This window comes from Camelus dromedarius, chromosome 4, assembly GCF_036321535.1.
Source record: "Camelus dromedarius isolate mCamDro1 chromosome 4, mCamDro1.pat, whole genome shotgun sequence".
Taxonomy (NCBI): Eukaryota; Metazoa; Chordata; class Mammalia; order Artiodactyla; family Camelidae; genus Camelus; species Camelus dromedarius.
The window spans coordinates 42,332,043-42,347,142 of record NC_087439.1 but is presented as its reverse complement, the minus strand read 5'-3'; the positions used below and the strand labels follow the sequence as shown (position 1 = coordinate 42,347,142).

Genomic DNA, 15,100 nt, shown 5'->3' with positions numbered 1-15,100 from the left:
ATAGATTATGTTAGTAAATCCAAACCCAGTCAATGAGTCTTTGAGACTACAATCTATGACAATGTTCACTATCTAGAGATGGGTTTTCATTCCCCCTCTATGCCAAAAGAGTTTTTAGAACTTACATGTACACTAATCTTTAAATTTTGTACCCACAGGCTTTTGAAGATATATATATTGATCAAAGAAAGACTATTAAAATCTTATTAGAATATGCTGACATGATCTTCACTTACATCTTTATTCTCGAAATGCTTCTAAAGTGGATGGCATATGGTCTTAAAGCCTATTTCACTAATGGCTGGTACAAACTAGACTTCCTGGTGGTTATTGTACGTATTTTCAAGAAAAATTTTAAGGGCTATTTGATTTACTATTTCTCTTTACTTCTACTCTGACTTACTTTTCTGTTTACTTGTATCTTTTTTTCCCTCTGTCTATACATTTTCAGTTACCAACATTTCATATTTTTTCATATGTAATGTTTAACATCCATCCCTTTAATTCTAAAATTTTAATAGTTAAGCACTTAACTCCTGGATTACTCTAATTGTTACTTATGAACCTATTAACAGAATAGTTTTATTGCACAGTATCTTGAAATATTAGCATTCTAAAATATTTAAATTCTGTTGGCTCTACCTTTAAATCATACATCCAAAATTAGACTACTTACCATAATCTTCACCAGTACCACACTGATCCCAGCAACCAGAACTTCTCAGTTGGTTCACTGCAATAGATTACAAACTGAGACCCCTATTTCCACCAGTGCACACCTTCATTCTCTTTTCCACATAGCAACCACATACATCGCACCATTGTAAAACAGAAGTCAGCTCAACTCACTTTTCTTGAAATCCTCCAATAAACACCCCTCACTCAGAGATTCTTAATCTAATTTCAAAATAAAAAATGCATATAAATGTTAATCCTTGATGATAAAGAATATCAACTATACAAATTTTTGTTTATCTCAATAACATATATTTCTGTTACCAGAAAAGAATTTTGTTTTATCTTTTTAAAGTGATTTTTACACAAAATGGTTTTCTTATGCCTTTCTGTAAGTCATCATTAAGATATATTGAAATACATATTAAAATATTTTGCAAATTTCTTGGTAGACTTTGTGTATCTTTTCTGTAATAAAAGTTCACTTTACATACCGTTTTGATTAAAGTTAAAATTAAATCCTATTCACTTTTTTTTCAATATATCCAGGTGTTTTGTCTTAGTTTAATAGGCAAATCTCGGGAAGAACTAAAACCACTTATGTCCATTAAATTCCTTCGAGCACTCAGAGTTCTATCTCAATTTGAAAGAATGAAGGTAAGAGAAAAGTTTCCAATCTAATCTGTAGGTTTATATTTAGGATTAATAAACTTCCATGAATTAACAATCTTTGTTGTCTTCTCATTTGTATGTTTAACAATATTAATACAGCAAATGTATATACTACTAATTAAAAATAAAGAAGAAAAGTTTATTAGTTTATTATGCTTATTAAGATTTGAGGCCATTTTGCTCATAAGATATGAAGACCAATAAAGATATGGTACTCTTACTACTGAAAAAGTTTGTTTCAACCATGTTTATTGCTTTTATTCTTACATTTGTGTATATTTTCTAATAGGGCATTTTTTTTCATCAGAGGCATTAGTGGGTCTCTTAAAATATCTAAAGAGTCAACAAAGGATCTGTGACTTAGTTTTAGAAATAAAGTTAAGCGTAATTAAAAGCAAAATAAAGAGCAATTAAAAGTCAAAATATTAATTCAAGGACAGAAAACTAAGGAATATAATTAAGAAATTACAGGCAAAAGGCTATGTATTCAGTAACAGCTGAGGGAAGGAAAGGTTAGAATGATAGAAAAGTGAATCAGAAAAAAGAAAGAAGTGAGGTTGGGGAAAGGGAGTCAAAAGTGTAAAAGATAAAAGAAAGATGAAGAGATAGCAAAGAGATATTGAAAATATTTATTGGGGGTAGCCACTGGTTCACATTTGCTGTAACAGCTTTAGTGGAGTGATAAGAATAAAATTCTGATTGTCATAGTTAAAGAATAAAGGGAATTGAGGAAACGGAGACTATTGCTGCCATTCAAGTTAAGGTGGTGGATTCATTTCCCAAAGTTCCCACTCTGCAGTGGCTCACCAGAGACAGAGTGGTTCAGAGAGGAGGTCTGTGGTTTTGTGAGGCACAGCTGCCCATTGTTTCTTGAAACGGTCTCTTGCGTTGGCTTCATTGATCTGCAATCTCTTGGTCTTCCTCTTCTTTCCTCTGCCACTTCTTTATCGTCGCCTTTGTAAGCTAATCCTCCCTTAAGTTAGAATCCCCAAGATTTAGGTCTAGGCCTGTTTTACTCTCACATGCTTTCTAAATAATCTCATGCATTTACACAGCTTCAGTTGTTTTGCCCATTTGTGGCATAATATAGGAAATGGATAAACGTGTTAAATCAGTGAAATAATTATTTATTCCAGTATTTATACTAATCAGCTCTGTTGTCTTTTAATAATTTTTAGCGCAAAAATTATGAGAATATCTGAAATTTTAATACATAGTTTAATTGAAATTTGTTATTTAGGTTATTCAAATACCAGCATATGGCCTATTAAATATTTAAAGATAGCTTTTTTGTTGTTATTTCATGATATTACATTAATAAGTATTTCCAATTTAATTAAGATACTTCCACATTTCTTACCTAAAGTTTACATGTTTGTTTTTTATATGCCAGGTGGTAGTGAGAGCTTTGATAAAAACAACTTTACCCACATTGAATGTGTTTCTGGTCTGCCTTATGATCTGGCTGGCTTTTAGCATCATAGGAATACACTTATTTGCTGGCACATTCTACGAATGTATTGACCCAACAAGTGGAGAAAGGTTTCCTATATCTGAAGTCATGAATAGAAGTCAATGCGAAAGCCTTGTGTTTAATGAATCAATGTCATGGGTGAATGCAAAACTGAACTTTGATAATGTTGGAATCAGTTTTCTTTCACTGCTTCAAGTAGTAAGTACATGTTTGAATTTGTTAATTTTACGTTCATCCATATTGTAAGTGAACATAACAAAATGTAGGTGATTAATAAAGTTGTTTTTAGATTATTGAAGCAATAATTAGTTAGTAGATACATATTATGGGACATACTTACTGGGCTTATTTGGAAAGACAACAGTGAAATATAGCCGTTGCCCTTTTGGGAGAAGGAGTGGACGTAAAGGTATGACTGCCGGTGGAAATGGTAGGTGCTGGTCAAACCTGTTTCCTCCATCACTGGTCAGATAATAAGTTCACAATTTTTATCTAACTCAGGTTACTACTATTTTGTTTTTACTTAGTGCTTTGAGGAATAGCTACTCCATCACCCATCATCTAGCAGATATAAGGAGGTGAATCATTTCTGTCTTACCTCCCTCTCAGTATAGTACATGTAGAGCAATTACAAGTAACTATGACACTTGGGCAGCATATGTTTACTTACCATTTATCCATCTATTTTTATTTATGCTATCTTAAATATTTCAAGTTATTAACTACAGTTATGCTAAGTAGATTTAATTAGTTGTTAATATACAACATAAATGTAATAATGAAAATGGTAAAGATCTCAATTACACAGTAAACTGAAGTGTGGTCAGCCTTACTAATCACGTGTTTTACTGTATTAATAACAGATTGAGTTTTAATTTTTATTTGCCATGAAGCATAAGATTTCCATAAGAATTAAATACATGCCATTTTTATAGGCAACATTTAATGGATGGATCACTATTATGAATTCAGCAGTTGATTCTTCTGGTGTAAGTACGATATAATGCTAGAGCCATTGTTAAGGTTCAGTCAAAGTGATTTTTGCAATTCAGGAACAGGACACAAGCAATAATTGAGTAATTAACATGGTAAAAGCAAATGCTTATGCTAGATGGAAATTAAATACATTTCAGATAGAATATTTCTTGAATAATGAACTCTTTCCAAGATTATATAGGATAGTTGAGGACCAAATGGCATATTTGAAGGATTATCATAACAATGACTAAACCAATGCAGTAAACTCTAAAATTCAAATAAACAAAGCAATGATATCCCTTCACCAAAGAACAAATAGGAAATATTGCCTCAAGTAGCATTGTTGGATTTTCTTGTCATAAATTGTTTTCCAAATCAAATCTTATGTTTTAAAAATTCAGGATCAATATTTTGTTTATTTTCTCACTTTTTAGTTTATTTTTATTTTTAAAGACTTAATTTCTGGAGCAGTTTTAGGTTTACAACAAAATTGAGAGAAAGGTACAGAGATTTTCCATATACTCCTGCCCTCACACATGCATACTTTCACCATTATTAACATCACTCACCACAATACTGCATTTTTTTTTACCAGGAATGAACCTGCAGTATCACATCGTGATTATTCAAAGTCCAGTTTACCATTCTGTGGGTTTGGACAAATGTATAATGACATATACCCTTCATTGTAATATCATGCAGAGTATTTTCACTGCCTTAAAAATCTTCTAGGCTCTGTCTTATGTTGCTTGTTTTTTAATTGAACTTTTAGGTAGATATGCAGCCTAATTTTGAAGACAAGATCTACATGTATTGTTACTTTATTGACTTTATTATCATTGGATTATTTCTTCCTCTGAGTATGTTGATTGGTGCTATTGTTGCTAATTTCAACAAGCATAAAGTAAAGATAAGTATAAATATTCTTTGTTCATCAAGTGCCTGAGGGGGAAAAAACGTCCAGATTCACATAACTGGTTTTTGGATTCTGCATGATGTCATTTTTATTTGGTACTTTTAAAAAAATGATTGATGTTTCTGCATATTGATGAATATTGCTAAAATGTTCATCTTTACATTGTTTTCTGTATTCAAATAAATGCAAACAAATGTAAAAGTTAAAAATTACAAATGTTTTTATATATTTGCTTGTAAATAATGACATGCTGATAAATAACATTGTGCATTTGCACAAATATATGAACAAGTTCAAGAAAAAAAAAACACTTTTTTACTTTCTGGTTTACTGAACACTTTCAGAGTCATAACCAGCAGAGACATCTTTGTCAGTTGGAATAGCTTTTTCTGCTACAAGTAGAGAAAGTCATGAATCCTGATTAGATGGCCTAAATAGGAGTTCTTGAATTAATAAAAAACATCTCAAAAGTCATATAAATCCACTTATTTTAGCCACAGGGACCTACTTTCTGTTAGGTATAGGAAAGTCTTTTAATAAATCAAAGAAGAGTATAATTTTGAAATTCCCCTTTTAGCCATGTCATCAAAGTTTAGCCATGTTCAGAATTTGTGAAACAAATCACTCTGCCTCTGCACAAATCAGATGGGATTAGAGAGATCAGTGATCAACTATACATTTGATTGGCTGCTTCAGTTTCCTAAGGACTTCAACCCAATGGGATAACATCCTAGGATTTGCTTCTGGAGGCTTCAAATTGGTGATCCCTATCAATTTTAAGTGACCAAGTCCTGACTTGGGCATTAACAGTTTTTAATTCCTAGATTAACACATTTAATTTTCACTCTTATTCACTTTGCATATTCTGTATAAGATACCAAAATTAGGACTAGATACACAAACACGAATAATCCCTAGAAGGTGCTATGAAGAAGTAGGCACAAGGTGCTTTTGAAATAATAGTGAAAAAGTATCTTCTGATAGTATTTGGAAAATTAAGCAACATACGAACATATAAAGACACATATTTGACCAATTCTCATTTTTCCTGTTTATAAAAAGGGCAAACCAACTTTACCTTTAGCTTTTGAGTTCAACTTTCCTTGGTAACCTTTCTAGATACCCTCTTCTGTTTCTCCTTTGTCTCTGTCTAGCAAGAGACAAGCTTCAGTAACTAAAAAATTAAAATAGGGTTGACTACCCACAGGAAAGTGCATCAAAAGGCAACCGAATGTAAGTCATTTCCAGGGTATCCTCTATAAGTGTTTTGTGTGGATTTTTGTGCAGAAAGTCAGACATGTTAAGCATGATTTAGTCCATTGCAGTTAAGCCTTTTTAAAGGATTAAACCAGTAATTGCCAAGCTTTCTAAAATGCATATTCACGTATGGTAAAATCTGGATTAAATACGATTTTAATATCTTTTTCTTTTATTTCTTTACCAAGGAGGTTCAAATATCTTTATAACAGTAAAACAGAAGAAACAATACCGTGTGCTGAAGAAGCTGATGTATGAAGACTCTCAAAAACCAATACCTCGCCCAGGAGTAAGGAAATGTCTAGATACTTTTTAAGTTTCTGAAAAAGTATCCTTTATATATTCTCTCTTGCAAATGAAGATGTGTTTTAAAAATTCTTAACAACAAATGCTTTTGACAAAATTTAAAAATATGTTCCTTGACAAAGCTTTTGATGATTTTTTCATTTGTTTGCTTTGAACTATATGGTATAATTATAGTTTGGTAAAAACTTAGTCCTAACTTATTCTCCTGTTTATGCTGGGAGGGAAGTTGTAAATCTAAAGACAATGTGTAGGTATAAATACCATGTTAATAAGAATATTACACATGTTTTCTCTACACACAGAACAAATTCCAAGGATTCATCTTTGACTTGGTAACACATCAAGGTTTTAATGTCATCATTATGGTTCTTACCGGTTTCCAAGCAATAACCATTATGATACAAAGTGATGAACAGAGTCCAAAAATGGACGTTGCTCTCTACTGGAGTCACTCAGTTTTTGTTATGCTGTACACCGGGGAGTGTGTGCTGAAGCTCATCGCTTTCCATTGTAACTATTTCACCAGTGCATGGAACATTTTTGATTTTATGGTGGTGGTTTTCTCTATCACAGGTAAGATTTTGTTTAGTCAGATTTTTATTTGTAACAATGTTAATTCAGGCAAGTTCTTATAGTAAACATCTCCTAAGATATAGTCTCTCATATAAGCAAAACAGGTCAGGACTCTTTATTTCCAACAGGAGTGCCTTATATTTTTGCATTCATACATGTACACGTGCCTAACAGGTATCAGACATTAAAAATACTTCTTAAGTTGACACATAGACTTCACCTCACAGACCACCAGGTAAATGCTTGACTACCCCTTCAGTATATCACATACATTATTTTTCTAAGATGACACTAGAAGGATCTTTATGTGTTAGCATGTTGTAACCATTCAAACTCATTATTGTTCCCTCTCCTCTAATCTCTAAAACTGTTAACTATTTTCACCAGAGTTTTAGGCTTTAATGAATTTGTCACAAGTTTCCTCTCACTCTGGAGATCCCAGTTTTTTCTTTAACAAATATATTTGATTACCCTCTTTGTGAATAGATATTATGCTATATGCAAAGAATTCTGTAGCAAATAAGGTAGGCATAATTTCTGTATACACATAGTTTATAATCTATTGAGGGTTACAAATAAACAGTACATTTTAGTGTTGGGCTGTTGCGGCTACGCTAAGGGAAGAAATGCAGGGTGCTACAGCGAGCAGCACATCGGAGTGAGGTGCATCTGATCAGTAAGGGGGGCCAGAGAAAACTTCATGGAGGAAGAAGAATCTAAATAAAGACCTCCTGGATAAGGAGGTAGCCAAGAAAGAATCAAGGATAAAAGTGTCTTAGGCAGAGAAAAGTTTGGGTTTTTTTGTCTGCTTCCCATAAAGCACATACTAGACTGTTAGCTCCACAAGAATAGGGCCAATATTCAAATGTTTATTGTCAAGCACTATTCTAGGCAGTCAGTAATGAAAGGTGCAGATAAAGTGTAGATAAAAGTGTCTGCCCGGCTGTGTTTCCAGAAAACTCACTCATTTAGCTGGGAGTAGAGGCAATGCAACTAACTATTGATAGACAAGGACAAGAAGCTTGCTAGAAAAGCACATAAAGACAGGAAGGGGCTGATAGGAAGAAAACAGACGAAAATAGGATGAAAGAACCCTAAGAGACTGAAATGAGCATTACTGAATCAGATGTCTGGAAAGAGGAAATTGCAATCAGAGAAAACTGAATCTGAGATCTCAGGTGATCAGGTATCCTGGATCCAGAATGCAGCCATAGATGAGTATGATTAAAGTGAAATGATGGAGATTATTAAAGTTAAGAAGGCCAAAGACTGAAAGATTAGCCTTTTAATGAGTTGTTGATGGTAGGTGATAGAATGGAAATGGCAGCAGTGAGCCAAGTACTAACGTCTCCAATGAATATGAAAGAGAAGGAGTGAGTAGGTCCTAGAGCTGAGGAGTGGCAGGGGCAGTGTAGGTGAATGGTGTGGTCCACAGACTGGCAAAATTTCTTTTTTTTTTTTTTTTTATAAAATTGATGTGAAGGAAAAGTATCTGAAAATCACACTGGAAAGAAAGATGCTTGCTTGTTCAACCTTTCTACTCTGAGAAATGTGGAATGGGAAAGAATGATCTGTCTGTGCTTGAGAGTGTTGCAGGGGAAATAGTGTCTTCAAGATAAGGTCAGATTTTAGACAAGAAAGGAAGTGAAGAAAATCTAGTGATGAGGAAGTGAAAAGTTGTTTACAGTTAAATGGGATACCTCCTGCATAATGGAAAGAGTTCGGAAGATGGAGGAGAAATGAAAATTTGAGTCAGAGTAGGTTTGCTATAGCACTGCGGAGAGGAGGGTATAGTAAGATAGAATGTCAGACAGAATGATGTCAATGACAGTGACCAAATAACAGAAATGTGAGGCATGGTCCTTGCGGATTCAGAAACTTCATGTAGAAATTTCATGGGATTTTCCTTCTCCACCTTCTCAACTAAAAATGAACCACAGTTTCTCCAGTGCTTCCAGAGAGCATCCCTTATGTTTTCATGGTAATTATAATTTCACCTTGTTTTATAGCTATATATCTCATTTCCATAGTCCCTCATCCTTCCACCACTGCCAGAAAGAAAAGTTCTAGGCAAAGACTCATTAATTCAATTCACATTTAAAGCTCCTAAGTGCCCAAATACTATTTATGAAATAAATAAATTCTGATCTGTGAATGACTGAATGCCAGAGGTTTTTAAAATTGTATTTATCAATTAGATCTTTCTGACCTGTATTATAATTAGTTTAAATGTCTACCTCTACTCTCTAGATTATAAGGTCTTTGAGGACAGAAGTTATTCATTCATCTTTGCATATTTTCATGACACCTTTATTAGGTATCCAATAAATGTTGGATTAAACTATATTTCTTGATCTAACTACAATCAGAAAAAAAATATGACTACTGTCCTGTATTATGGATTCATGCCATCTGTGACTTCAGAAGTGCTTGATCTATATTACTACAACAATGGTAGAAATAATTCTCTTCCAAATTTTGCTAAACACTCTGAGCATTGCCACAACTAGTATTTGTTTAACCCAAACTTCCAATATATGCTAAATGTTATATGGGAAGGACTAATTAAAATTGTCTTAACATTCAGTGTATTCAGAGAAAACACTGAAATGTAAAACAATTTATATTCCTCTAAATGTATTGCCTGCTTTCTTTTCCTACACCAAGGACTATTTCTGCCTCTGATGGTGGGATACTACCTTGTACCTCCTTCCCTTGTGCAGCTGATACTTCTCTCACGGATCATCCACATCCTGCGTCCTGAGAAGGGACCAAAGGTGTTCCATGATCTGCTGCTTCCTTTGATGCTGTGCCTCCCTGCAGTGTTAAACATCAGTCTTCTCATCTTCCTGATCATGTTTGTCTATGCCATCTTTGGAATGTACAACTTTGCCTATGTTAAAAAGGAAGCTGGAATTAATGATGTGTCCAACTTTGAAACCTTTGGCAGCAGCATGCTCTGTCTTTTCCAAGTTACAATATTTGCTGGTTGGGATGGGATGCTCAATGCCATTTTCAACAGTCAAGGGTCTGACTGTGATCCTGATAAAATTAACCCTGGGACTCAGGTTAGAGGAGACTGTGGCAACCCCTTTGTTGGGGTTATTTATTTTGTCAGTTACATCCTCATTTCATGGCTGATCATTGTAAACCTGTACATTGTTGTTGTCATGGAGTTTTTAAATATGGCTTCCAAAAAAAAAGCCAAAACATTGAGTGAAGATGATTTTAGGAAATTCTTTCAGGTTTGGAAGAGATTTGATCCTGATAGAACACAGTACATAGACTCTAGCAAGCTTTCAGATTTTGCAGCCGCTCTTGATCCACCTCTTTTTATGGCAAAACCGAACAAGGGCCAGCTCGTTGCCATGGATCTTCCCATGGCTGTTGGGGACAGGATTCATTGCCTTGACATCTTGCTTGCTTTAACAAAGCGGGTTGTGGGTAAAGATGTGAAGATGGAGAAAGTTCTTTCAGAAATAGAATCAGGATTTATGTTAGCCAACCCTTTTAAGATCACATATGAGCCAATTACAACCACTCTGAAACGAAAACAAGAGGCAGTCTCAGCAACCATCATTCAGCGAGCTTATAAAAGTTACCGCTTGAGGCAGAACGACAAAAACACATCAGACAGTCACATGATAGATGGTGACAGTGAAGTTCAAGCTGCCAAAGAAGATTCCCATTTTGACAAAGTTGAAGGAAAGTCAACTATTCAAAGCCAGCTCTAATCCCACTTACTACCTTTTCACCTTCTTTATATATCCTCAAAATGTTGAAAGTATAAGTCAGAAATAAAAGCAAAGATCAGAGGAAGTAAAGATATCACTTAATAATCAGTTGTTTACAACCCATGGAGGATAAGTTTGTGCTCACAAGATCCCTTGTCCAATTCACTTTTACCATTATTTATTCAGTCTAACCAAGACAACCCCTTAATATTACTGCAGAGTTAGATTGGGTTAAAATTGTCATTTGAGAATCCAATGCTTGTTTTCTCTATATGGCTTTTATGGTGTGTGCTTCTTCTGGAGGATGGGGAAAGTCGTGGTAGAGATGAGTAACAATAAGAGCTTCCTTATATATTTTATATCTACTTTAACTTGATGTGATTCAAGTTACCACTAATAGAGGACTTAGTTACAAATAAACAAGTACTCTCTTAATGTGGGATGCTGTTTTTAAAAAATAGTACAATGCTACAGAACATTAAATCATAACTTGCCTGGACAAATGCCAATTAAGGGAAGAAGAAAGGCGATTCTTAGAAAGTGCCTTTGAGATCAATCACAGAGACTCTTGGGCTGATTCAAACCACTTTTGAAAAAGATTGATTAGAGCATCGGTTTTGTTTTTGATGGGTTTTGTTTTATTTTATTTTTCTTAATGGAAATTAATGTTGTTTTGTTGTTGTTCTTGGATTCCTGGTTTCTCAATTCTTTGCCAAGTTCCAGCTAAGTTCCAGCTCACTAATAGAATGGATTCCTAGAACAATCAGCAACAATAAAGGGAACCACAGTTATGGCCTTCATTTGCTAATTTTTCTCATTTCTCTTTGGGAAACAGTGGCCCCTTTGAAGTACTTTTTCACTGTACTTTATGTTTTTTTTTAAAATAACTTTGAGAAAGAAAATGATCACTAAAACTGTGCAGACCCTGAACTAGGAGATCAAAGTGTGAGTATGTTTGCGGTGGTGTTTTATAATATTAGTGTATGCAAGTTAGTTTTCACTTTCTCATTTACCTTTTCAAGGTTTTGTTGTTGTTTTTATCTTATCACATACATAATTACTCTGTAAAATGTTTTATGTTTGAAAACTTTAAAATCCTAAACATTAATTTTCACTATTAAAATTATTTTTATAAGATACATACAAAGAGTTGTTTTTGACATAATCATAAAAATGCAATCACTTGCATCCCTGCCCTTTGAGATCTGATATTTCTTTCATTTGTATGAAGATTGATTTTAGTGTGCCTACAAAGTCCTAAAGGATTCGAAAAGAAAATGTATATACTGTTGACTTAAATGACAAGCTTTAAATATGTTGTATGACGTTTAGTATTACTAATAATTGTATTTTATTATGAAATGCATGATTTTGATTGAGCCTTAACTATTATAATCTATTTCTGCTGCTCAGAAATGTATTAACCTGACCAAGATGCCTTTGGGGGATCCCCTAAGCAAATGTAATTTCAGGGTTCTGTTTCTTTCTATAAGTGTTCCTTTCCTCTTTCCTCCTGTTCTCCATCATGTGATATAGTGTTAATTAGGTGATATGGTGACAGCTGGTGCTTTATCTAAGCATCTCAGTTTTCTATTTCTTGGAAATGCTTTCATGTGGAAACTGCGTCAGGTATTTAAACTGAATCTTAACTTGCTTCTGTCAATTCCATAAAGACTATGAACTGATTTTAGTTTGAAAATTTTATCTTTTCATTGTAAATCATGTTTGCCACTAACCTTCCAAAAATATGAAAATAATTATTTTTAGCAAAGTCTTACAATATAGTCTACTTTTTAGATACTAAAGAAAATAATAAATACAACCTGTTAATCACACTAAGCTTTGGTTCTTTTTCTTTGGTAAATTATATTGGCAACTTTGTATAAGAACTTTTTTAAATGAGCCTTACATTAAAGCTTATTCATTCAGGCTCAAAATTCAAAACTGTAAATATTTGTGCTGCCTTTGGATTAACTTAATTTTGTAAAATACATGTTAGTAAACTTACCAGAGACCCTTAGACATTGAAAAAATGTAAAAAGTACTCCTCTTAACAAAATCCTAAGTTTGCAGGATGTATCTCCATATTATTAGAATTTGCCTTATGGAAGGTAGTGCTGAAATTAAATTTATTGCTATGCTACTATTTATCAATACCTGCTTCTTAAAAATTTGTCTTTATACATCTTTAATAAATATAATTCACTTTAAAATGGTTTTAGAGATATTGGAAATAGCTTACCATTTATTGAGCAGACTGTTATGCCCAGCCTTGTGCTAAGTGTTTATCATGCATGAACTGAGCATTCACAACTCATGAAGCAATGATAATTCTCATTTTGTAGATTAAAAAAATCAGGCTTAACAAGGTTATAAATGCTTTCATATGACACAGAACTTGTAATTAACAAGGCCAGGAATCCAAACCAGGTCTAGCTACAGAGCCTTAATATTTACCCACTCTGTATGGTCACTGTCAAGTAATGAATGACCTGACCTAGGTAAAGACAGAGGAAGTTTAACATGAATTAAATTTGTACAGAGATAAGGAATCACCTTCATTCTCTCTGCTCTCTCTTGCCCCCAAACGCCCACCCCACACCTCACCCTAAGTGAAAAGAATTTTAAAAGTACCAACAACCTCTGGAAAAAGGAAAGGTACAAAGGATAAAACTATAGATTTTTTTCGTTCAACATTTATTGAATGCTCAATACTAGAGGTAAACCCGGAGCTTGGATAGACGTACATTCATACACGCACATAGATCCATATAAAGATAAATCTGAGACTAAAGAACTTGCTGACTACTGGGGAAAACGTAGCTATACAGCTGGCTATAATATATAGTAATTTTTGTACTATTCAGATAAACTGCTGTATGTATACAGGAAAGAATGATGGGTTCTGCATTACAAAGTGCAGGTGATGTTAGTAAAGTGAGCCCCTGAAGGAAAAGAAAGATGTTATCAATTAGAGAAGAAAGTAACTGTATTCAACACAGAGACACTTTTAAGGAGAGGAGCTCATATGGAGATGAGAACTAAGGTTCCAGTTTCTAGTTCTTGAAGGTAGACAGTAAAGAGAGGAAGGAATCAAGAGGATAAAACTTTCACAGTAGGGATTGGATAGAAAATTGGAGCAGAATTATTCTGGGTACACTGAACCTCTTCGAGACACGCTTAATTTTGCCCTTTGGTTCTTGAACCCTCCCCTCCCTTAACTGGTTCTTTCAATAAATTCCAAATCTGCATCTCAGCTCTAACACTCAGTAAAGTGCCCCCAGTGAATAACGGAGTCTTCACTCCACCGGTGGAGATTTCATCTTTGTTAGGTAGCCTCAAAACTCAGAGTCAGACACTTACTCACCTCCTCATCTGTAAGTGAACCTCTTCAACATTACAAATTAGCTCAAAGGGTTTTCTCTCAACTCCAGCTATGTACTCTACTAACCATCCAGGTGGCATGACACCCCTACTCCTGGATTGGTCTAGACTTCGTGAGTGTAACATTTTCAAATGACCCATTCATTTGAGTTCAGAGTCCCCATTCATACAAAATTTCATCAACGTTCTTCCCTTCTTTTCTTCCTTCCATAAAGATCTATTGAGCACCACCTAGGTACTAGGCACAGCAATTTAGAGATAAACAACATTGTCCTTATCCTTAAAAAGGTATTAGTCAAGGTCTCCAAAGAAACAAAACTAATCAGATATGTAGAGACATATACGAAATTTATTATTATGGGAATTGGCTCACACAATTATAGAATCTATGTGCCATGCACAAGCTGGGGAACCAGGAAAGCCAGCGGTACAGTTCAGTCCAAATCCAAAGGCCTGAGAAACAGGGAAGCCATGGTGTAGCTCCCAATCCAACGCCAAAGACCTAAGAAGTGGCAGAGGGACTTTGGTGTAAGTCCCTGAATCCAAATCTAAAAGCCTTGGTACCAGGAGCTCCAATGTCCAAGGGCAGGAGAAAATAGAAGCCTCAGCTCAAGGACAGACAGAGGGAATTCATCCTTCCTCCACTTTTTTGTTCTGTTTGAGCCCTCAATGAATTGGATAATGCCTGCCTACATTGGTGAGGGAAATCTTTCTGTTTTTCATCCTTTTACTTTCAATAGACATGTATCTTTGAATTTGAAGTGGGTTTCTTGTAAGCACTATATGGCTGGGTCACATTTTTAATCCACTTTTTATTGGTATCTTTAGGCAATTTACATTTAAGGTGATTATTGATATATTAACACTTAAGGTTGCCATTTATTATTTGTTTTCTATTTGTTCCCTTCAGTCTCATTTCTCTGGTTCTCTTTTCTTACCTTCCTGCACAATACTGAAGGTATTTTAGGATTCCAGCTTGATTTATTCACAATGCTTTTAAGTGTATATTTTTGGTAGTGCTTGTTCTGAGTATTACTATATCTACTTATCTATGTATCTATCTATCTACAAATTACACAGTCTACTAGTATCAGCATTTTACCACTTTGAGTGACATGTGGAACCTCACTC

The 15,100-nt window shown here is 34.3% G+C and overlaps 1 protein-coding gene across 1 annotated transcript in view; it reads left to right on the top strand.

The window, feature by feature from the left end:
• Positions 1 to 12,376, top strand: part of SCN7A (sodium voltage-gated channel alpha subunit 7) — a 70,873-nt gene extending 58,497 nt beyond the window's left edge. Inside the window, exons 18-25 of the mRNA XM_064484880.1 lie at positions 159 to 332; positions 1,225 to 1,332; positions 2,741 to 3,019; positions 3,757 to 3,810; positions 4,572 to 4,713; positions 6,161 to 6,261; positions 6,581 to 6,851; positions 9,519 to 12,376. Of these exons, the coding sequence (XP_064340950.1) occupies positions 159 to 332; positions 1,225 to 1,332; positions 2,741 to 3,019; positions 3,757 to 3,810; positions 4,572 to 4,713; positions 6,161 to 6,261; positions 6,581 to 6,851; positions 9,519 to 10,585 (2,196 nt within the window). The 3' untranslated portion in view covers positions 10,586 to 12,376. The remainder of the gene's footprint in view (positions 1 to 158; positions 333 to 1,224; positions 1,333 to 2,740; positions 3,020 to 3,756; positions 3,811 to 4,571; positions 4,714 to 6,160; positions 6,262 to 6,580; positions 6,852 to 9,518) is intronic.
• The last annotated feature ends 2,724 nt before the right edge of the window (positions 12,377 to 15,100 follow it).